Source organism: Pteronotus mesoamericanus, unplaced genomic scaffold (assembly GCF_021234165.1).
Source record: "Pteronotus mesoamericanus isolate MK-2021 breed Mesoamerican mustached bat unplaced genomic scaffold, CSHL_Meso_final scaffold_232, whole genome shotgun sequence".
Taxonomy (NCBI): Eukaryota; Metazoa; Chordata; class Mammalia; order Chiroptera; family Mormoopidae; genus Pteronotus; species Pteronotus mesoamericanus.
This window is the reverse complement of record NW_026555311.1, coordinates 13,043,685-13,065,199: the sequence shown is the minus strand read 5'-3', so window position 1 is coordinate 13,065,199 and position 21,515 is coordinate 13,043,685. Positions and strand designations below refer to the sequence as shown.

Below are 21,515 nucleotides of genomic sequence, written 5' to 3'. Positions count from 1 at the left end.
TAAGGATGGCATTAAATATATTAATCAATTATTTATCAAGCTGGGGAGAACTGATATCTTGAAATATTGAGTCTTGTAATCCATGATCATATAACATCTCTTCATTTATTTATATGTTTATTTCTCACAGAAATATTTTGTAGTTCAGTGTATAAATCTTACACATCTGATTAAATTTATTCCTATATATTCATTCTTATGCAATTGTAAATGACATTATTTCCTTAATTTTATTTTTCAATAGTCATTGCTAATATATAGAAACATTTATTTTTATATCTTAAATGCTGTGATACAAAATAGTCTTTCTTAATTCTAGTAAATCTTGTGGATTCTTGAAATTTTCAATGTAGACGATGATGTACTCTGCTAAGAAAAACTGTTTTGTTTTTTTCTATCCAATCTGGATAAATGGTTCTATCTATCTGGCTCTCTGTGTGTCTTTCTATCTATCACTTTATTGTACAATCTAGAATCTTTGGTTAGAATTTTTAATAGAAGTGGTGACAATGGACATTTTTGCTATGTTCCAGATCTTAAGAGAAAAACATTAAGATTTTCACTATTAAGTATGGTGTTTGCTCTATTTTTCATTGATGTCCTTTATCAGTTTGAGAAAGTATCAATTTATTTATAGTTCTTGAGAATTTTAATTATTAGTGTGTTAAATTTTGTCAATATTTTTTATACCTACTGATTCTACTAATATGGTGTATTACATTACTTGATTTTCATATGCTAAACCAAGCTTGCACTCCTGGATAAATCCCATTTGTTGATTATATCCCTTTTTAAATGTTATTGAATTTGGTTTGCTAATATTTTTTTAAGAATACTTGTATCTACATTTATGATGGACGTGGCTATAGTTTTCTTGACTGGCTTCGGATAATTATTTATGTGCTTTTCCCTCTTTTACTTCATGAAAGAATTCAAAAAGAATTGTTTCATTTCTTTTGAAAATATTTCACAGAATTCACATGCGAACCCATTCTGCATGCAGTTTGCTTCATGGAACCCTTTTAAATTTATAATGAAATATCTATAAATATTTTAGGTCTTCTCAGTCTTCCCATCATCTTGAGTCAGTTTTATCAATTTGTTGTTTCTAAGAAGTTTCCCATTTATCAAGGTGGTCTAATTGGTAAACCAAGCTCACATTTTTGTGCCAGATGATATCTCAGGTAACTGCCCACCCCTGCATTGACCTTCATTGGCACCAGCCACTTGTAGCTATGGAGGGATAGAGGATCACCTTACAAACCAACACCGCCAAATGGTGGTCTCATTTCGCAGAAACTAGGAGAGAATTTGGGGGAGCATGACTCTTCAGTAGCAGTGGTCTAGAAAACCATTTTGAGACTAATTCTAACACATTCGTTTAATATTTCAGCACAAATTCTTATACTTACTCTTGTGTTGGGAACTTTGTAATGTTGAAACAACACTTGGAAGTGAAACATTTCTTACTATTATACTTGCGGTGGTGAAGTGTGTCTTCGTGACATCATTGGTTGTGGCTCCTAATTATGTAAAAAGAATCAAAAGAATCAACAAAAAATCAGAGGTATAACCAATCACCAAATAGTCTCATTAATGTTCATATTAACATTCAGTTACAACTTAAAGATTAATTATGGAAAGTCTTCTGATCAAGATTTAGAAATTGAACATTTTGATGTCTATATTTTAATGATCCAGTTAGTTGCATTAAAGAAATTAAGAGGCATATTAGATTCTGCTATATGTTTTCAATAGGTTATCTCATTTAATTATACTAGTAATCCTATGAATTACATAATAATTATAATAATTTTATATAAAAGACCCAGAAAAGTTAAATAATTTTCCCACAGTGACATAACTTGTAGCAGGAAAGAGCTAACATCTGAATGCAAATTTTTCTGATGTGAAAGTTAATAACTCACTACCCTAGAAAAGGAATGGTAAGAAAGTGGTAATAGTTGAAGATGGTACCATGATTCCCATGCTATATGAGAAATAATTTTTAGGTTGGTATACTAGCCATAAGTAGAAGGATCACAGGAAGTAAATAAAATAATCTTTTAATTATACTCTGTTCATTTTTTAAAAGAAAATTAACAACAAAAATAAGCTCAGCTTTCAAAAATAACATTGGAATAAGTCTACTTGAAACAACCCCTATTTGCACAAACATTATAAAAACAAAATGATTGATGCCCTTCAGTCGTTTTTACTAACATTGGGTTAGTAAGGAAAAACAGGCATGCTGGTTAGTGTGTACTTAGTGTTAGCTAGATAAGATGTTGGCCAGAAATGGGGGGAAAGCAATTTAATAAACTTTTATCAAAAAAGTAGGTTGGAACCTGGAATTGCTGGGGCCTTCCAGAAGTGCCAGTTTCCATTCTATAGCATAAGCACCTATCATGTAATGCAAACCCTTAGAGCAGCTGAGAGATTTATGCTAGAGAAAATAATAGTTTGCAAGGAAACCTCACAGACAGTGGGTAAATATGTCTTCACACAAAAAGCCTTCAGGAATTGGCATGCAAACAAAAGTAAAATAAGTTCAAACATAAGCTACATCATTAACACTGCATATGAGAAAGAAGAAGCGGAAATGGGCATAAACGTCAGAGACATCTCGAAGTACCCACTGAGAGGGAAATACTTGAGGAGGTAAAGAAAGTTCTTTTTGTAGCAGGAGGGCAGAAACTGACATCTGTGATAGATGAAGGCAGGAAGGTCACCCCAGGTGCAGGAACTTGATACCCGAGGATAAAGGCACACGTGAGGGTAAAGATTTTGTTTCTCACTAGAATTTAAAAAAGGAAAAACAAAAGCTTGGGAAACATCAGAACAGGGGATTCTCTTCAGAAATCTTTGGAGAATAATTCTTCTGTTAAACTAAAATTGGAAAACATGAAAAAGGTATCCTAATGATCTAAAAAATTTCGCAGTATAAAGTAGACTCAACAATCTTGGCAACAGAAAGAGAATATAGGGCTAAGAAAAATATGGGGAGCTGCCAGATTAGAAAATACAAACGAAAGAGTAAGATAATGGAATGGCTGACTGAGGATGCAACACCAAAGATCATGCTTAGAGAACTACCTGTTATTAATATGTAATATACTACACAAATGAGGGTAGACTAAGAGTCCACGCGCCATTCAGGAGAGGCTGTCAATGATACACTGCCAGTTAGGAAATGGAAGGAATCTCCAATGCTTTGAAAGCAAGCAAAATATTTTTAAATATCCATGGTGGACCTACAATGAAAAGAATAAAATATATGGAGGGTAATGCTGCCAGAGTTGGAAATTCTTAAGTTTTACTAGTATAGTAAAATGTTTCAAATCCTAGTCTCAGGAGAGGGGAAAAATTGGTGACCGACATATGTTAATGTAGAAGAATCATAACCTTGTATTAATGTCTTGTTGGAAAAACTGTCCTAAATGCATTATGGGTTCACATATAGAAGATTTTGAACTCTTGCCAAAAGGCGACTGTCACCTCAGAGAAAGAAGAAAACCAATCTTAAAACTATTCTCCAAACTTATATGGTTTGCTCTCTTTTAGTTTCTCTTTCTGGCCATTTCCCCAGGTATCACTATGTATCTGGTTTGGTTTACAGCAGCGATTTTCATCCTTTTTTTTTTTTTTATCACATGACACACATAAAGTAATTACCAAAATTCTGTGGCACACCAGAAAATGTATTTTTTTAATCTGACAAAAAAATAGGTATAATTTTGATTCATTCCCACCTGACAGCTATTGTTGTGTTGGCTGTTGTCATTTTTTAAATTTGACAATCTAGGGGAAAAGAGGCCAGTGCCCCTGGCTAAATAGTTGGGTATTGCATGTTTTAAAAATTCTTGCTGCATACCAACTGAAAATTGCTAGTCTCCAGGTTCACATTGTACTGTAAGTGAAGGTAATAATAGGTTTTGACAAACACTATTTTAGTTGAGAAATATTAATTTATATTGCAACATTGAAATAATACTCTCTTTACTTTTAGGATTTATGGTTTTGAAATTCATGCTGTTTTAGTTCTTAGAACTTTGTTTTAGGTGAAATGCATGCAAGACAAAATATAAGTAATTTTTAACCCATATTCGAATAGGAATAAGGAAAATCTAACACAAGCGATACATGAGAGAGACACATCAATACTAGAGTGTAAGTGCAGAGAAAAGGGATTGAGGCTGTTTTATAATTGCCTTGAAAATATTAATATGGGATTCATCTTGCCTATTTTGGGAAACCACATTTTAGGGAGGAAGTAGTAAGTGTAAACATTAGCTATATTAGAAAATTAAGATGTGTTTATGACAGATTGATGTGAAAGGGAAGGATTACTGAGCTAAATTGTTCGGGGAAGGAGATTAAGCAGCTTCATTCTTCTGAAATTATATGATTTAAATTTTAGTATCTTTTTTATAGTCAAATTATTTGAAGCTGCTTTAGGTTTTAAAATCAAATAAATGTCTTTGTTTTAAAATTACTAAGATTTTAAAAAGATTTCTAAGATCACTAAGAGTTACAAAAGATTTTATTTTGCATCGTAAAACCCCAGGGTCTGAGAGTATTTTCTAATTTCGCAAAAACCTACATTTTCAAGGATCACTTTTATGAATTAGTATTCCCTAGAAATTCTGTCCCCATGACAACATGGGTAGTCTGGGATAAATTAATTAAATTAATGTCCTGACTCATTTGACTGATTCCTGAGGTAATACAGAAGAGCCATTAATAGAAAGATTGTGAGGAACATAAATGTTTGTACCAATGATCCCAGGGAGATGTGTAAAAGCAGTAGTAAAGACTTGGAAAAGAAGCTTCTTAAGATTTTGATTAGATTCTCTTGATCTCCTCCCTTGAAGTGAAAAGCAGTACCCCAAACTGTAAATAAGTTTAAATGCTAAGCCCATGACAAAGAAATTAAAAGATAATAAAAGAGATGTAAAGGAGTGTAGGCCAAACACCTGAACAATTCAAGAATTTAAAATCTCATCTCCTTTAGTCCTTCACTCGTAAGGGACCAGGCTACACAAGAATTTCAAAGTTTTTGAAGAAAACAAAATAGTAGTATTAGAAAAATATAGGTAAATTTAAAAAAACTAGAGCTTTTTGTGGGAGACAAAAGGAGTTTTATTTTAATGTAAATTTTATATTTTTTTTCATTTCCATGTCATTTACAAGGGGGTTAAGGTAGATGTTAATGGCCCACTGTCCTCCCTCTTGCAAGACTACTTAGCACCTGAGTATAACCCCAAGGCAGGTGAACCAGAACAGACCACTGAAGGACTACCTGCCCCTGAGGCATTGCCAACAGGTATATAGGAGCCTCCGGATCTATCCATCATCCAACCCAGTTTACCAAGGTAAGTTCATACAGGAATTTGGGGTTGATCTTAGGCCAAGAATAAAGTTGTACTTAGAGATGATCTTTACATATATAACTCACAAAGCACATGTGTTGGATGGAGTAATTTGGTGACTTCAGAGGAATCTAGTAATTTGGAATTCTTTTTCAAACCCTTTGCTCTTCCTCAGAGACTTCACTAAGAAGTAGATGTTGACTTTCCACTTCCTTAAACTCTATTTTAATTGTGTTTCTTGGAGCCAGAGAAAATATTAGTAAGGGCTTCTTTATTTTGTGAGTATCCTATTTACCCACAAGGTTTTACATATCAGCGAATAACACAAATGATGCTTATAGGGACATTAAAAGCTTCTGGAACATTTGAGTTGCTCTTTTGAAAACTGCGTTTCACAATAATTGCACAATGGAATATTCTCAGGTCACGTGATGGTGAAAGAGTTGCCTTGTTTCCTAATTATATAATAAGAGGGGGACCCCAAAACATGGGATTTATATTAAAAATTGTGTATTTATTCTTACATGCTTAAACTTTAGTCCTTCAAAGTACTCTCCATTCAATGCAATACACCTATTGAAACATTTTTACCATGGCTCAAAACAGTTTTTGAACTCATCAATTTTGATGCCTTTTAGAGCTTCTGCTGTTTCTTTTTTTTCTTTTTTCGCCTATTCCACATAGGCAAACCATTTCCCTTTGCAGACCTTTTTCATTGGGGGAAACAAAAAAAGTAGCCCAGGGTGAGATCAGGTGAATAGGGAGGGTGGGCCATGGGGTCATGCTGTTTTTGGTGAAAAACTGCTGAATATTCAGCATGGTGTGGGCAAGTGTGCTCATAAATCACCCATCATAAAATGGGCAAGCACACTGAAAGTCTTCAAAAAAAAATTCACTGAAGCCAAACACAGCCTCTCCCAACACCAGCTGGCACCCGGATGCAGAGGGGTTCCTAAAACACTCACTTCGTGGGGGAAGCCTGTACTCCAAGGGGACTGCCCTCCAGAAGATAACTCCGCTTTTTTGGAGTCCTCTCTCATACACTTTTTTTTACTATGAATAGAATTTAAATAAACATAATATCTTATTCCAGTAATTTTTAACTGTACTACTACAGCTCTAAAGGCTCAGTGAGGAAGTCAAATAGACCACCTTTAGTGATTAAGATGTAGAAATGGATAGATGTCCACTTTGCCTACCCACATGCAGCACCACCAAACTGTTTCAAATTGAGCAGTTCAACTTCCATTTGTTTGATATATAATAAGATTTTCTGTGGATATGTTTCTGCCAATTAAAAAGAATTAGACAATTGCCTTATTCAATGTGAGGCTCCAAAATGATAACCTTGCCATTCCACATTGAAAGTAAGATTAAGAACATCAGAGTAGACAGAAATAACAAGATCTATTGTTATTGGGAAATTCATGTGTGAATAATGTTCCTACACTATGTTCAAGAACATGGCCTTTTGCCTGGATTTATTTAGTCTTTTGTAAACAGAATTCTAACAAGTTGTTGTTGGTGGTGATGGTGGGTGCGTGGGTGGGTGGGTGGTGTGTGTGTGTGTGTGTGTGTGTGTGTGTGTGTGTGTGTGTGTGTGTGAAGTTGTTCCCACTTAAACAGCAGTAACTTAAAAGAAATAATTACCCATAGCAGGCTGGCAATCTCTCCAAAGGGATAATGTAAAAGCAAGGAAAAAGAAGAACATGTACCAAAAACAGAAAGAAACAAACAAATATTTATAGAATATGGTGACTGCTTTGTGGAGAGAGAAAAAGAAATGATACATGAGTGTTGTTAATACCTAAAGGGATCACTATTTAATAGCCAAGTGATGAATTGAGATTAAAATAATATCAATTCATTAAGAAACACTTGGTTATGAATTTGTTAAATAGAAAGAACAATTTGAAGTTAAAGGACCAAATTTCAAATTCAAAATTGTTTTTATAAAGTTTGTCATTTTAAAAAAATTGTTACACCATTTAGCCTTTCTGAAACTCAGTATTCTTGTCTTTAAACAATAATGTTTAAATAATAACATTAAACCAATCTAGAAAATGATAATAAATTTCTTAAGATGAGAGCCAAATGCACTATTTTAAAAATAATACTTTAAAAAAATTTCAAAACACTTGCAAGTCAGGTTTATTATGCTCTGCCTAATGAGAAAGGATATCCATAATATTCTTTAGAATAGTTTCCATATCATTTATTTTTAATTAAATTCAATTTAATTTTAAATAAACAGAAGAAAAAAAAATGTTTAAACTTAATGGGGAGGAGTGAATAAATATGTAGATATTAAACAATGTAATCCTAAATAAAAAGTTGGTCAATAATTAAATTACAAGGGATATTAAAAAATACTTTGAGATGAATGAGCATGAAAACATAGTATATGAAAATGTATGGGATATAGCAAAAATAGCACTTAGAGGGAAATTTATTGGTATAAAACCAATAATTATTAAAGAAAGAAGATTTTAAATCAATATCTTAACCTGACAACTTAAGAATTTAGAAATAGAAGAGCAAACTCAACCTAATGGGAGCAAAAAGAAAGAAACAACAAAGATTAGAGAGGAAAGAAGTACAATAAAAGTAATAGAGAAATCAATAAAATCAAGTCTTTTTTAAAGATCAAACAAGTTGATAAACCTTTAGTTAGACTGAGAAAGAAAGAAGACACCGATTACTAAAACAATGTATTAAAGAGAGGACATTACCACCATCTTAATAGAAATAAGAAGGATTATAAGGAAATGATATGAACAATTGCATGTCAACAATTAAGTAAAGGAAATGGACAAATTCTTAGCAAATTAACAACTAGAAAAGTAAGTCAAGAAAAAAAATAAAAAGTGTAACTAGACCTATAGCAAATAAAGAGCTTGAGATAAAAAATTTTTTCACAAATACTGGGATCAGATAGCTTTACTGGTAGGTTCTGACAAATGTTTAAGGAATAACTCTCCATAAACTCTTCCAAAAATCGATAAAGAAGGGAACACTTCCCAATTCATTCCATAAGGCTAGTACTAATCTCATACCAAAATCAGAAAAAACAAACTAAAAACCTATATCTCATAAGTGTAGACACAAAAATTATTTACAAAATAATACAAATCATATCCAACTATATCCATATAAGAAACACATGCAATGACCACGTGGGTTTTATCCAGGAATGTAAGTTTGTTCAGCATACAGAAATCAATATCATATGCTATATTAACAAAATGAGAGAGAAAAATCACATAAGAATCTCAATATAGTAAGAAAACATATATGGCAAAATCCAATATCACTGCATGATAAGAACACTCAATATACTACTAATAGAAGAGTACTTCCTCAGCCTGATAAAGGACATCTATGAAAAACCCACAGTAACATCATACTTAATGATTAAACACTAAAGGCATTTCCTTATAATTAGGAACAAAACAAAGATACCTCCTCTGACCATTTCCATTCAAAGTTGTATTGAGGGTTCTAGCCAAGGCAGATATGCAAGAAAATAAAATAAAGGTATCCATATTATAAAGAAATAAGTAAAATTATCTCTATTTGCAGATGAATCTTGGATATAGAAAATCCTAAGGAGCCAACACACACAGCACATGCACAAATTGGAACCAGTAAATGAGCTCAATAAGATGGCAGGATACACTTTTACTATTTGAAAATAAATTGTATAGTAGCATTGAACAATCCAAAATAAAATTAATAAAATGGTTCCTTTTATAACATCATCACAATTAATAAGATATTAGAAATAAATTGAACAAAAGAAGAGCAAATCTTTGACACTGAAAACTGTAAACATTATCAAAAGAAATTTAAAAAGACCTAAATAAGAGGAAAAACATCTCATATTCATGGATTGGAAGAATTAAGACTGTTAAAATGCCATTTCCCAAAATGATCTTCCCAAACAGATTCAATGTAACCTCTATCTCAATTAACTTCTTGAAGAAAATGACAAATTGATTCTAAAATTTATATAAAAATTCAAGTGATTCAGAATAGCCAAAACAATCTTGAAAGAGAAGAAAAATGTTGGAGCACTCATTGCAAAATTTAATGCAAAGCTACGGTAATTAAGAGTGTATCATGCTGGGATAAGGATAGACATAAAGATAAATGGAGTAAATTTGAAAGTCCAGAAAAACACCCATGCATTTATAGCCAATTGATTTTCATTAAGAGTTCCAAGACAATTCAAATGAGGAAAGAATAGTCTTTTCAAAAAATGGTGTTAGGACAAATAAATAACTACATGCAAAAGAAAGAAGCCAGCCTTCTACCCTACACCATATATAAAATCAAAGACTTAAATATAAGACCCAAAACTATAAAATTCTTAGAAGAATACATTGGTGTAAATCTTACGACTTGAGTTGAGCAACGGTTTCTTAGATTAGACCCCACTGCACAAGTGACTGAAGAAAACTAGTGTTATTCCAAACTAGACGTATTTGACAAAATTTTAAAGCTGAAGGCAATTAAGGAGCAGCAAATGCAGAAAAAGCTTCCCTGTTTCTGCCTAAAGGCAGGATATGAATTTTCCTACTGCTGGAGACAAACTTATCAGCCCAGAGAAGGCGGCAGAGGAATTTGCAAACAAAACCCAGTCCATTAGGTTTCCTTTCATTTATTTATGTTCCCTCAGTCTGCCACCCTTGGGAGGCTTAACAGTTTTCCTTTGTCCTGTTTTTCTTTTTTTCTCTTTTTCTTTTTACAAATTTATTTATTTATTTGTTTACTTTTGTTGTTGTTGAAGATGGTATATAAGCTGAATTCTAAGCCGCTGATTTGAGTTACTTTTTGTTTTAAGTTTCTCGCATGATGTGCACTGCATGTGTTAAAAAGAGCTGGGTTTTTATTGTGTTGTTGTAAGTCTTTTTGCTAAAGTCCTCATATGAAAAACCTAAAATGGGTAAAGTTTTGCTTACTCTACATGACAAAAGAAAATATAAATTTTGTTTCATCAAAATTATAGATTTTAATCCTTCAAAGGGTACCACCAAGAAAATGAAAAGACAACCTACAGAATGGGAGGATGAATTTGCAAATTATCTATCCAATAGGATCTAGTCCAAAATATATAAAAAAGCCTTTACAACCTAGCAAAAAAAGAAAAATAGCTCAATTTCTTAAAAAATGGGCAAGGAAAATAGACATTTCTCCAAAGATATACAGTAGCCAACAAGTACATGAAAAAATGCTCAATATCATTAGTCATTAGGAAAATGTAAATGAGATATCACTTCACACCCTCTGGAATGACTATGATGAAAAAGACAGACAACAAGTATTGGTTAGCAAATGGAGAATTCGTACTCTCACGCATTTCTGGTGGGAACATAATACAATGCAGCTCTTTTGGAAATCAGTTCCTCAAAAAGTTAAACATGGAGTTACCACCACATGATAACTCAGCACTTCAAGGTATATACCCAAGAGAAATGAAAACACATGGTCATATAAAAACTGGTACAGGAATGTTCTTAGTAGAATTATTTGTAAGAGTCAAAATGTAGAAACAGCCCAAATGTCCATCAACTAATAAATAGATCAACAAAATCTAGTAATCTATATAAGGACATATTATTCAGTCATGGAAAAGAATGAGCTACAGAAACATGCTACAGCATGTATGAACATAAGAGCATTATGCTAAGTGAAAGAAGCCAGACACAAAAGGTCATAGACTACATGATTCTATTTATAAGAAATTTCTAGAATAGGCAAATCTATAGAGACAGAAAGTAGGTTAGTGGTTGCCAGGAGTTAAAGGAGGCTGGGAGTACAAAATGATTAGTAACAAATACAGGGTTTATTTTTGGAGTGATGAAAATATTCTGGAATCAGATAGTGATGATGGATATACAATCTCATGAATATACCAACAACACTGAATTCTGTATTTTAAAAGGATATGCAGTATGGTATATGACATTATGGTAAGCAAATTATACATAGAAAAGAAAAATGGTGGCAAAACACATTATTACTCACCTTTCCCTTTAACTGTAGTGGTTAAGGAAGTAATTGGTGGCAGTGAAGTTTGTAAGGACCCCCTGGTAGTTGTTCCTAGTTTGATAAGAGAGATGACAGTATTATTAATCATAATTTCATCTCATCTGCCAAGGAGTAAATAAAAGTCAGTCAAATCTGGAGGTGGACTGTAATCCATCAACAGAGGTACTGGGTAAGCATCTGCCTATCTTTAATTTGTCCATTTTCCAGCTCCCTTTGTTCAAAGTGGGAAAGGTAAGTAGTGAATACTTGGCTGGCTCTATGGAAACATACACATATACACACATGCACACACACAAACATATTGTATTAGAGACCCAAGAATCACACTTTTAATAGTTTGTTACCTGGTGATCTTAAAATGTGCAAAAAATATTATTGTAGAAACGAATGATTTTCCCATGGGAAAAATGACCTGTTCAACAGGACCTGAGAATAACATAACTTTTTTTTTTTTAGGAATCACATTTCATTCTGTTGATTTAGTTTTGACATTCAAATTTCCATATAAACAGAAATAAAAAAAGAAAGTTTCAGACTGCTATAATTAATTAATTTGTTCATTCACAAAATGTTCATCGGGTTCCCACTCTGCACAAGACCCTCCTTAGACTATAGAGGGCAGTATCCAATCCTTAGTCATCTTCTTAATCTGAGTAGTATCAAGAATAATTCCTGGCATACAGCCTGTATGAAATAAATGTTTCGAAAAAGGTGTCACTCATACAACAAAGAGACAAAGCTCTGCTTTAAGTAGTGAACATGACTTACCAGGTAGGTACCCATAAAAGTCACCATTTCCTTCTCTTTTAAAACGTGTTAGCATGTTCTTTTGTGATTAGGTCCTAGGTCCCATTTTTAGTATGTGACATATATAAATTCTTGGTTCTTACAAATATGCATTCTGTATTTGGGGCAGGAACTATGTGGATCTGCAAAGTTTATCTATTTTTTTTTTAATCCTCACTGGAGAGAGAAACATCAATCAGTTGGCTCTTACAGACACTTTGACAGGAAATCAAACCCACAGCTTAGATACGTGCTCTGCCTGGGAGTTGAACCCACAACTTTTTGGTGTATGGGACAATGCTCCAATCAACCCGGTCACCCAGCCAGGGCATTTTATCTAACATTTTAAAACCCTAGTCCAGAGGAACTTTTCAAGGGTAGGCTGGTTGGAGCTATATATCAAAAGATCCCAAGGAACCGTAAGAACAAGACGAGACCTTCGGAGAATTGCTGAAGACAAACACCTCTAAAGAGATTGAAGATTTTATTCACTGCTCACTCCTCTGTCCTTGCTGCTTATTTAGGGAAATAGGTTATTATAGCAATGGACAGTGGCTGTAATAGGCAGATTTTGTGAATTATAACGTGGAATGCATCAGGGCACTTAGGACTTTCTAGAAGGTTCTTGTTTGTTATCCACCCCCACTCATATGTGTTTCTATTTTAAAAGAAGAAACCAACAAAGGAAACATTATTCCCAAAAAACTTGGTTTAAGATTTTGGGTTGCCCACTCACATGAGGCCAGCATCTTAAAGTGAAGATGCAACAAATAAATGAAGTGTCCCCTCCAGACAGACTCTTGGTATCAATAACAGGCTGAGATGAATTTTTGCAGTCACCTTGCCTTTATGTTTTACTGCCATATGTCTCATTTATAACTTAAAATTTAAGACATAGAGATAATTATAAGAAATAATCAGGACACATATAATGATAGTAATATAAATATAAAAAAATGTATATAATCTTTGAGTTTCTGAAGCCCTTGATCCTTTCCTTTTATGCATATCCTGGCTTTGTGTTTGTAGAGAGAAAAGAGGTATAACAAAGTTGAGCTCTGACCAAGCATTTAGCCCAAATCTTCTTTTTAGGTTCAGTTTCAGCCTTGATCTTTGGGAAACTGAACCGAAGTGGAAGTACATTTATAAATGGTGATCTTGTTGTGATCATACTGATGACCATAATATATAATCAATACAACAATTTAACACAGACAAAACACAATTTATTTTAGATTTATGGTTAATGTATAAATATTCACTTTCAAATGTGGATAAGGATTCTACATATAACTTATAGTACAGTTCTATGTGCTAAATATGTTAAAATTCTGGAGTGTAAATACATCCTTATAATTGTAAAATTAAAATGTTGTAGAAACTAATGAGAATTGTTATTTCTGTTAATTTTATGTGCAAATAATGATTAAGTACTTGAAAGTGATTAATAAAAGAAATAGACTGAATTTAATGTGAACATTAAGAAAGTAGTATAACTCTATACCTTTAGGGATACAATAACATTTTCAGTCAGATGTTTATAAAAGATTCAATCAGAGAAGAATTCTATTCTTTATACAATTGTTTAGTAAACTATTGTTCATAACACTGTGCAAGATAAACTTTTAAAACTTATTCAATTCCATTTAAGACATAAGGATTTCAGGAAAATATCAATTTGTACACATTTCATGTCTTGTGAGAATATACTAAAAGCAAAATGTTAACTTTACCACTTAGGAATTCTATGAAAAGGAAAAAATAAGAAATCACATACAAAGATATTTTAGGTAATTCATTCTCAACTCAAAGTTAACAAGGACAATAAAGACAATAGGTAAGGAAATAAAGTTGTGGAAAAAGAGGTATCCAAACCTCTTTTTTCCCACTAATAACATAAGAAAATTTACAAAAATTCCTTCTAAAACTGTTCTTTATAGATTCATGTTAGTTTCTAGAGAGGGAGAACATCTAGCACCCACATGGAAGGAATGGACAAAATATCTGGCTTCTGACTGACCTCAGTTGAAATTGAACATCTATTTAATATCAGAAATGTTTAGTATCAGCACTGAGAAACTTTTATTTCTGTATTGTAATTCATCTCATTAAAAAGTTGACTATTAAATGCTTTAAAAATCAATCTGGAAAATAATTACATCTTAAGACTGAAATTTCAGGTTTATTTTTGTATTTTAGAAGTTCAACTTACGATGATACTCAGGGTCTGCCAAAGATTGATTTTTAATCCTGGCCTTTGGCCTTCGGCCTTCGACCTTCGATACAAATCTAGGAAGAGATCAAGTTCTCTCTCTCTAATTGGATAAACCTCTTGAGAGCAAGCCCTGCTCTGGGCAAAGCTCTATCCATCACCTCTGCCATCACTGCAAGAATTCCCATCTTAGTTGCACATTTTTCACTCTTCTGATAATAAAATTTTTGCCATTTTCAGGAGAATAAAAATGTACATGTTTTAGAGTACACACAAGCACTATAGCTCTGACTGGTGTGGCTCAAGGCTTGGGCATCATCCCACAAATGGAAAGGTTGCCAATTCAACTCCCGGTCAGGACACAGGCCCAGGTTGTGGGCCAGGTTCCCGGTTGTGGGCGTGCGAGAGACAACTGATTGATGTTCCACACATCGATGTTTCTCTCCATTTCCCTCTCCTTTCTTCTCTCTCTAAAAATTAATAAGATCTTTAAAAAAGAATACACATATACAGTATTAAATTGTGTATTTTGACCTTTGAAAAAGATAATCTGATTGGAAACTTTTACTATGAAAATAAAGAAGCTTCTTCATGGCATACTTTTTTTGTGGTTAAAACTTTTATTGTGGCTACAATGACCATGTTGGCCATGAGAATGGGGGTGATATGGAACCACTTCACTATAGATGTACCTTTTGTGATATTATTGTGTAATCTAAAGATAGTTATTTTGGAGGATGATTACATTGTATAAAACTTCCCAATATGTAAATTCCCTCACAGGTCTGAATTTAAGAAAACATCTCTCCTGATACACTTCTTAGAATATGAGAATTAGAGACTAATTTTCCATCATGTTCATTATTTGTGTATTAATTATATTGGTTTTAGGATCATGGGCAATCTCTAGTATACATAGTTCAACTTGCTTACACCCTAATACACAAATGCTGATGAAGCCAGACAAAAAGGAGTTCCTTTCTCTGTCTTCCGTCCCTTCTGTTGTTCCCTCACTTTCCTATAGACATCATGAACCCCCAGCTGCTTGATGGCCCCATCTGTCCCATCCACCCTGCCAGACCTTCTGTTGCTTGTACTGCATCAGAGCAGACTGTGGCCACAGAGCCTGTCTTTCCTTCTTCACCTGCCACCCACCATTGCTCTCCCAGCTGCTTTCCTGAGAGACTCCAGAAGGGACTCATTTCCTTCCCAACCCCTCTTCACTGCTACATTCAAGGTTACTATATTCTTAACCCTTAAAATCCCTCTAAACAAAGATGATTCTAAGAAATTATTATTAACTTGAGGGATTTCATAATGACATTGTAGATTTTTAGTGTGTAGAAGTAAAACAGCATAAAGGCTTGATTCCCTTTAAAATATTTTGCAACCAAATAAAAAGAGAGAAGAGAAAGAGAAAGGAAGAAGGAAGGAAAGGAAGGAGGGAGGGAGGACAAGCAATGAAGCAACTGTGGTAAAATCTTGATAATTATTGGTTCTGGGAGATGGGCATATGGATATTAATTAACAATACTCACTACTTTAGGGTTTATGTGAGCATGTTTATAATAAAAATTAAAAACAAAAGCTTCTCTAGCCTGTTACAATTTTTTTTTTAATACTCAGGAAAGATGGCAAAAACTCTGACCTCAGCCTGAGGAACCGAATGTATGGGTTTCTGATGGCCGGACTGCCTGCCATCTTTATAACTCATGTTCTGCTTGGAGCAACAAAGGATTTGTGTTACATAGTTTTGAAAGGTATCCTAACTGATCAGCAATATCTTTTTTTTTGTAAATTTGGAATGTTTTTCATTCAGACCTGCTCTGCCAGGGACTCTACTGAAAATAATTTGATCGATATATAAAAACATTCAAGCTATGCAACGCTAAAGAAAAAAATTAAAAACAAAAGCTTCTCTAGCTTATTACAATTTTTTACCATTGATTGTGAATAGTTTAAAATTCTTCTGGAGCACCCTTGAAGAACAAGACTAGAGCTGAATTTTTTAAACTGGGGACTATGAAGCAGTAAATATGCCCATGAAAAAGAATGAGAAGTGTGTGTGTGTATGTGTGTGTGTGTACATACAATCTCAAGTGTTCCTAACACTTGCTTCAGGGAAAGGTGCTTCAGGATCCCTTTACAGAAGCCCCCAACCATAAAGGCACTAAAAATGTCTCTCGGCTGTGCTTTACATGAGTAGATATAGAGTTTCCCTTCCAAGTCAGAAACATAAGATGCATTCCTGATATCACGAATGACAATTCTGTCTGAATTCCTTCACTGAATGCCCCACCCCCACCTCTGCCCTTTCATTGTTTTTAACATAGTGGTTAGGGTTTGTGTTATTATTTGGATTGTGTTATGCACCATAAATCATTGTAGGCAAGGTTAGGGGTCCTCTTGTTGAAAAAACATAAGTTCTCAGTAATTCTCATAACAATTGTGGAACTTCAACATTTTGAGTTGGCATGTCAAGTCAGTACTTATGAGGTGGGGGAGGCATTATTAACCCGGAAATAGAACTAAGACAATTTTTAAAAACCAAATAAAAGTACATTGTGCAGAAGTGAACTGGGGGCCTCATGCTTCCTGATTATCTCATTTGGAGTTTCTGTTGGTTGAAAATAAAGGCTATACTAGATTCTGAAAGTAAAACTTCCTGTGTTGAACTCATTGTATAATGCTTTCTCCTGGGTTGGTAGAGAAATTCTAGGAGTTTAAGGTTTTGTCTTAAAACTAAACATATCAGAAATAATGGACTATATTCACAACATCCTTTTTCTGTGAGATCGCCACCTCACGGAGGCCCAGTGAACTAGTCCTCATGGGTTCTCAGCATGTGTTTGAGCCTGGCGTTAGAGCAAGAGGGGAATGAAGGACAGAGAGGCAAGAGAGACAGCTGTGGGGATTGCAGTCACTCATTCATCAGGGTATATGATTATCAGGGCTTTCTGTGAACTTACCATTCTAACCAGTTTTTCTGCCCATGGGTGATCAATAAACAATTTTATTTTTTCTCTCTATAGATTATTGGGCCTGAACGATTTGCCACACTTTATGTGTGTTGCAGGATAAATAATGAAGTATTCATTGAATTGATAACCTTTTGAGTTTTTAATTCAATGATTTCAATGGCTCCTTTTACTTTTCATGGACAGTAAGGTAACCCGTTTGGTACCTAGAGCCATAAAACATGATGCAGTTGTCACTCAGTCCAGTAACAATAATGATGGCATTGTTACTGAGACCTACAAATTAAAGCTATAATCAGCCTAATATAACTAACAAAATGAGCTTATTATTAATATAGTTTCACTTTATCAGCTGTGCTGCTTAAGTGGAGAACTAAAATATTTGAAAAGATATTTTTATGATTTAAGAAATGGTAATTTTATTCTTCTCTAAAAATAAACTTTGTGTATATAACCTTCACGATAGGATAATTCTCCCCCAGGAAGATTCAAGGGGACATTATCAAAGAAGCCTATTGAGATCTCTGAGTTCTGTATCCAATCCAAAATAACATGAGTTTCACAATAATAAAATAGCACGAAACTTCATAATACGTATAAGGTCCCAAATTATTTTCCTGTGATTAAATTACATAGGCAGTACTAATTTTATGTGTCAAAGTTAGAGTAAATTTCACTAAGTGTTTATCCTACCTCTGGGAGATGTGCCAACTGCTGGTGTCGTCACAGCATCTGGTGATGACGTCATGAGTGTTCCTGGGACAGGTGTTTTTGCTGCAGAAAGTACTGATGTGTTTAATGGAGGAGTGGTTTTGATTTGCTCACCTGAAAAAGTAAATTGTGTTAAAGTGGTTACATTATAATTTACATTTATTTTGCCAAATGTCAGACTATTACATTTAAATAAAATAAACTATAAGTATATTGTTGCTAACCCAGTCATTAGAGCATCAGTTTGAAATTAATTTTCTGATTGTCATGAATTCAGCCGTGAGCTTGTTATTCACTCACAACCTCATCTGCTTCTCACCAATGACATGAATTTTTGAGACGGCAGGAAGGAGCAGTCTGTGAGTCTGAAACAAAGTAGTATCTGACAAAACTAGCAAGGAATGAATATGTGAATTTGAAATTTAACACTACTTTTAAGTCAACTAAACTAATGTCAGATGAAATAATTAAAAGCACTCTCTGGGCAGTGGTTGTTTTACTAAATATTTTTAATGTTGCAACATGCCTAAATTTTTGGCCATTAAGCCGCCATAAATCTTTATTTTCAAACGGTTTACTTCTCTAAACTGTAATAACCAAAGACACAGAAATAAAGGCAATTGTGATCTAAATTGTATACTTACTTTTAACAATTTTGTTTCGGCAGTAAAAAGTCAGTATTTAATAATAATTCTTAGAACTCCCATTAAATATTACTTCTTCAGAGTGATGTAGGAGTTAATTCTCAGTGATTTATGAGAAACTTTGTTTCACAGATTTTATTAGCATTTATATAAGCTTTTTATTCCTCAATTTTGTTGCTCTTGACTCTGTATACTCACTGTTAGTTTGAAGATTGAAAAACAACAAACAAATATCTACAAAGGACTTGGAAAAAGTATTCATGTCTATGAAGTCATTATTTTTATGTTGTATAGTCAATGGAATATAGTATAGCATTTAGTTAAGAAGATGGATTTTGAGACTCAAACAAACAACCCAAGGCCCTATAGGGTCAACAACTGACATCATCAGAGCCAAGCCCAGAAAGAAAAGTAAAGGACAAAAATACTTAACAGACTCTCACAAAAATGGGAAGAAAAAGAAGTTCCCCTCAAATGAGTGGAAAAGGGGACTCCCCACAGAGAGAGATAAATGAAATAGAGGCAAGGGAACTATCAGATATGGAATTTAAAACAATGGTTCTAAGGAAGCTCAATGAGCTCAGCCAGCTCAAAGATAACTATGAGAAACTGCAGAGCAACTATCAGGATCTTACAGCAAACTATATCACCCTGGAAAAGGACATAGAAACTATCAAGAAGACACAAGAGGATATGAAGAATACCATTTCTGACTTGAAGAACACAGTAGAAGGAATCCAAAGCAGGCTGGATGAAGCTGAGGATCGAATCAGTGTGATGGAGGATAAGGTAGAAAAAAGCTCCCAGAAAGAACAGGAAATGGAAAAACGGCTCAAAAAGAATGAAGATGCATTTAGGGAAATGCAGGACAACCTGAAATGCAATAATATCCGTATAATAGGGATCCCAGAAGGAGAAGAAGAGGAGCAAGGAATAGAGAACCTCCTCGAAAAAGTAATGATGGAAAATTTCCCTAATTTGAGGAGAGAAAGGCTCTCATGGATCCAGGAGGCACAGAGGACCCCACTCAAGAAGGACCCAAGGAGGTCCACTCCAAGACACATCATCATTAAAATGGCAAATGTCAAAGACAAAGAGAGAATCCTCAAGGCAGCAAGGGAGAAGGAGAAAGTAACATACAAGGGGGCCCCGATACACCTAGGAGCTGACTTCTCAACAGAAACACTCCAAGCCAGAAGGGAATGGCAACAAATATTCCAAGCCATGAAAAGCAAGGGCCTACAGCCAAGGCTGCTCTACCCAGCTAGGCTCTCCATTAAAACAGAAGGAGAAATAGGGAGTTTCCCAGACAAAAGAAAGCTAAAAGAATACATCTCTACCAAACCAGCACTCCAAGATATGCTAAGGGGACTGGTTTAAGCAGATGAAGGAAAAGAATGAGACAGAGAGGAACACAAGTACAAAGAGAAAAGATGAGTAAGTTTCTATCAGTCATATCTCTCAATGTGAATGGACTAAATGCCCCAATCAAAAGACACAGGGTAGCTGAATGGATAAGAAAACATGACCCACACCTATGCTGCCTGCAAGAGACCCACCTCAGAGCAAAAGACCTACACAGATTGAAAGTAAAGGGATGGAAAATAATATTCCAAGCAAATGGACATGAGAAAAAGGCTGGCATTGCCATACTTGTATCAGACAAAGTAGATTTCAAAGTAAAGGCCATAAAGAGAGACCCAGAGGGGCACTTTATCATACTTAAAGGAAGAATCTATCAAGAAGACATCAACATTGTAAACTTATATGCTCCCAATATAGGAGCCCCCAAGTATATAAGGAAATTGTTGGACGACTTCAAAAAAGATACAGACAGCAACACACTGATAGTAGGGGATTTCAACACCCCACTGTCAAAAATGGACAGATCTTCCAAACAAAACATTAATAAACATATCGTGGCATTGAATGACACACTGAATCAAAGAGACTTAACTGACATATATATAACCTTACATCCCAAAGAAGAAAAATACACATTCTTTTCAAATGTTCATGGCAGTTTTTCAAAGATAGACCACATGATAGGACACAAAGCAAGCCTCAGCAAATTCAGGAAAATTGAAATAATACCAAACTTTTTCTCAGACCACAAGACCTTGAAACTCGAAATCAACCTCAAAGAGAAACTTCAAAAACTTGCAAACTCATGGAGACTGAACAGTACACCATTAAACAATGAATGGGTCAATAATGAGATAAGAGAAGAAATCACAAAATTTCTGGAAACAAATGAAAATGAACAGACAACTGTCCAAAACCTATGGACACTGCAAAGGTGGTCCTGAGAGGGAAGTTCATATCAATACAGGCTTACCTTAGAAAGATAGAAACATTTCAAATAAAAGACCTAACACTACAACTTCAAGCACTGGAGAAACAACAACAAATAAATCCCAGAGCAAGTAGAAGGAAGGAAATAGTCAAGATTAGAGCAGAACTGAATGACATAGAGACAAAAAGAACAATTCAGAGGATCAACCAATCCAGAAGCTGGTTCTTTGAAAAGATTCATAAAGTGGACAAACCTTTAAGCAGACTCATCAAGAAAAAAAGGGAGAGGACCCAAATTAATAATATCAGAAATGAAAGAGGAGAAATAACAACGGATACCACAGAAATACAAATGATCATCAGAAACTATTATGAACAATTATATGCCAAGAAATTTGAAAATCTGGATGAAATGGACAAATTTTTAGAAAAGTATAATCTTCCAACACTGAAGGAGGAAGAA

The 21,515-nt window shown here is 34.2% G+C and overlaps 1 protein-coding gene across 2 annotated transcripts in view; it reads right to left on the bottom strand.

Moving 5' to 3' along the window:
* The window catches only part of EMCN (endomucin), a 92,447-nt gene that overhangs the window by 37,729 nt on the left and 33,203 nt on the right, over window positions 1-21,515 (bottom strand). For both annotated transcript variants that reach the window (XM_054591686.1, XM_054591687.1), the window contains exons 2-4: window positions 18,096-18,227; window positions 11,403-11,477; window positions 1,413-1,523 (exon numbers count right to left, since the gene is read on the bottom strand). In XM_054591686.1, the coding sequence (XP_054447661.1) occupies window positions 1,413-1,523; window positions 11,403-11,477; window positions 18,096-18,227 (318 nt within the window). The remainder of the gene's footprint in view (window positions 1-1,412; window positions 1,524-11,402; window positions 11,478-18,095; window positions 18,228-21,515) is intronic.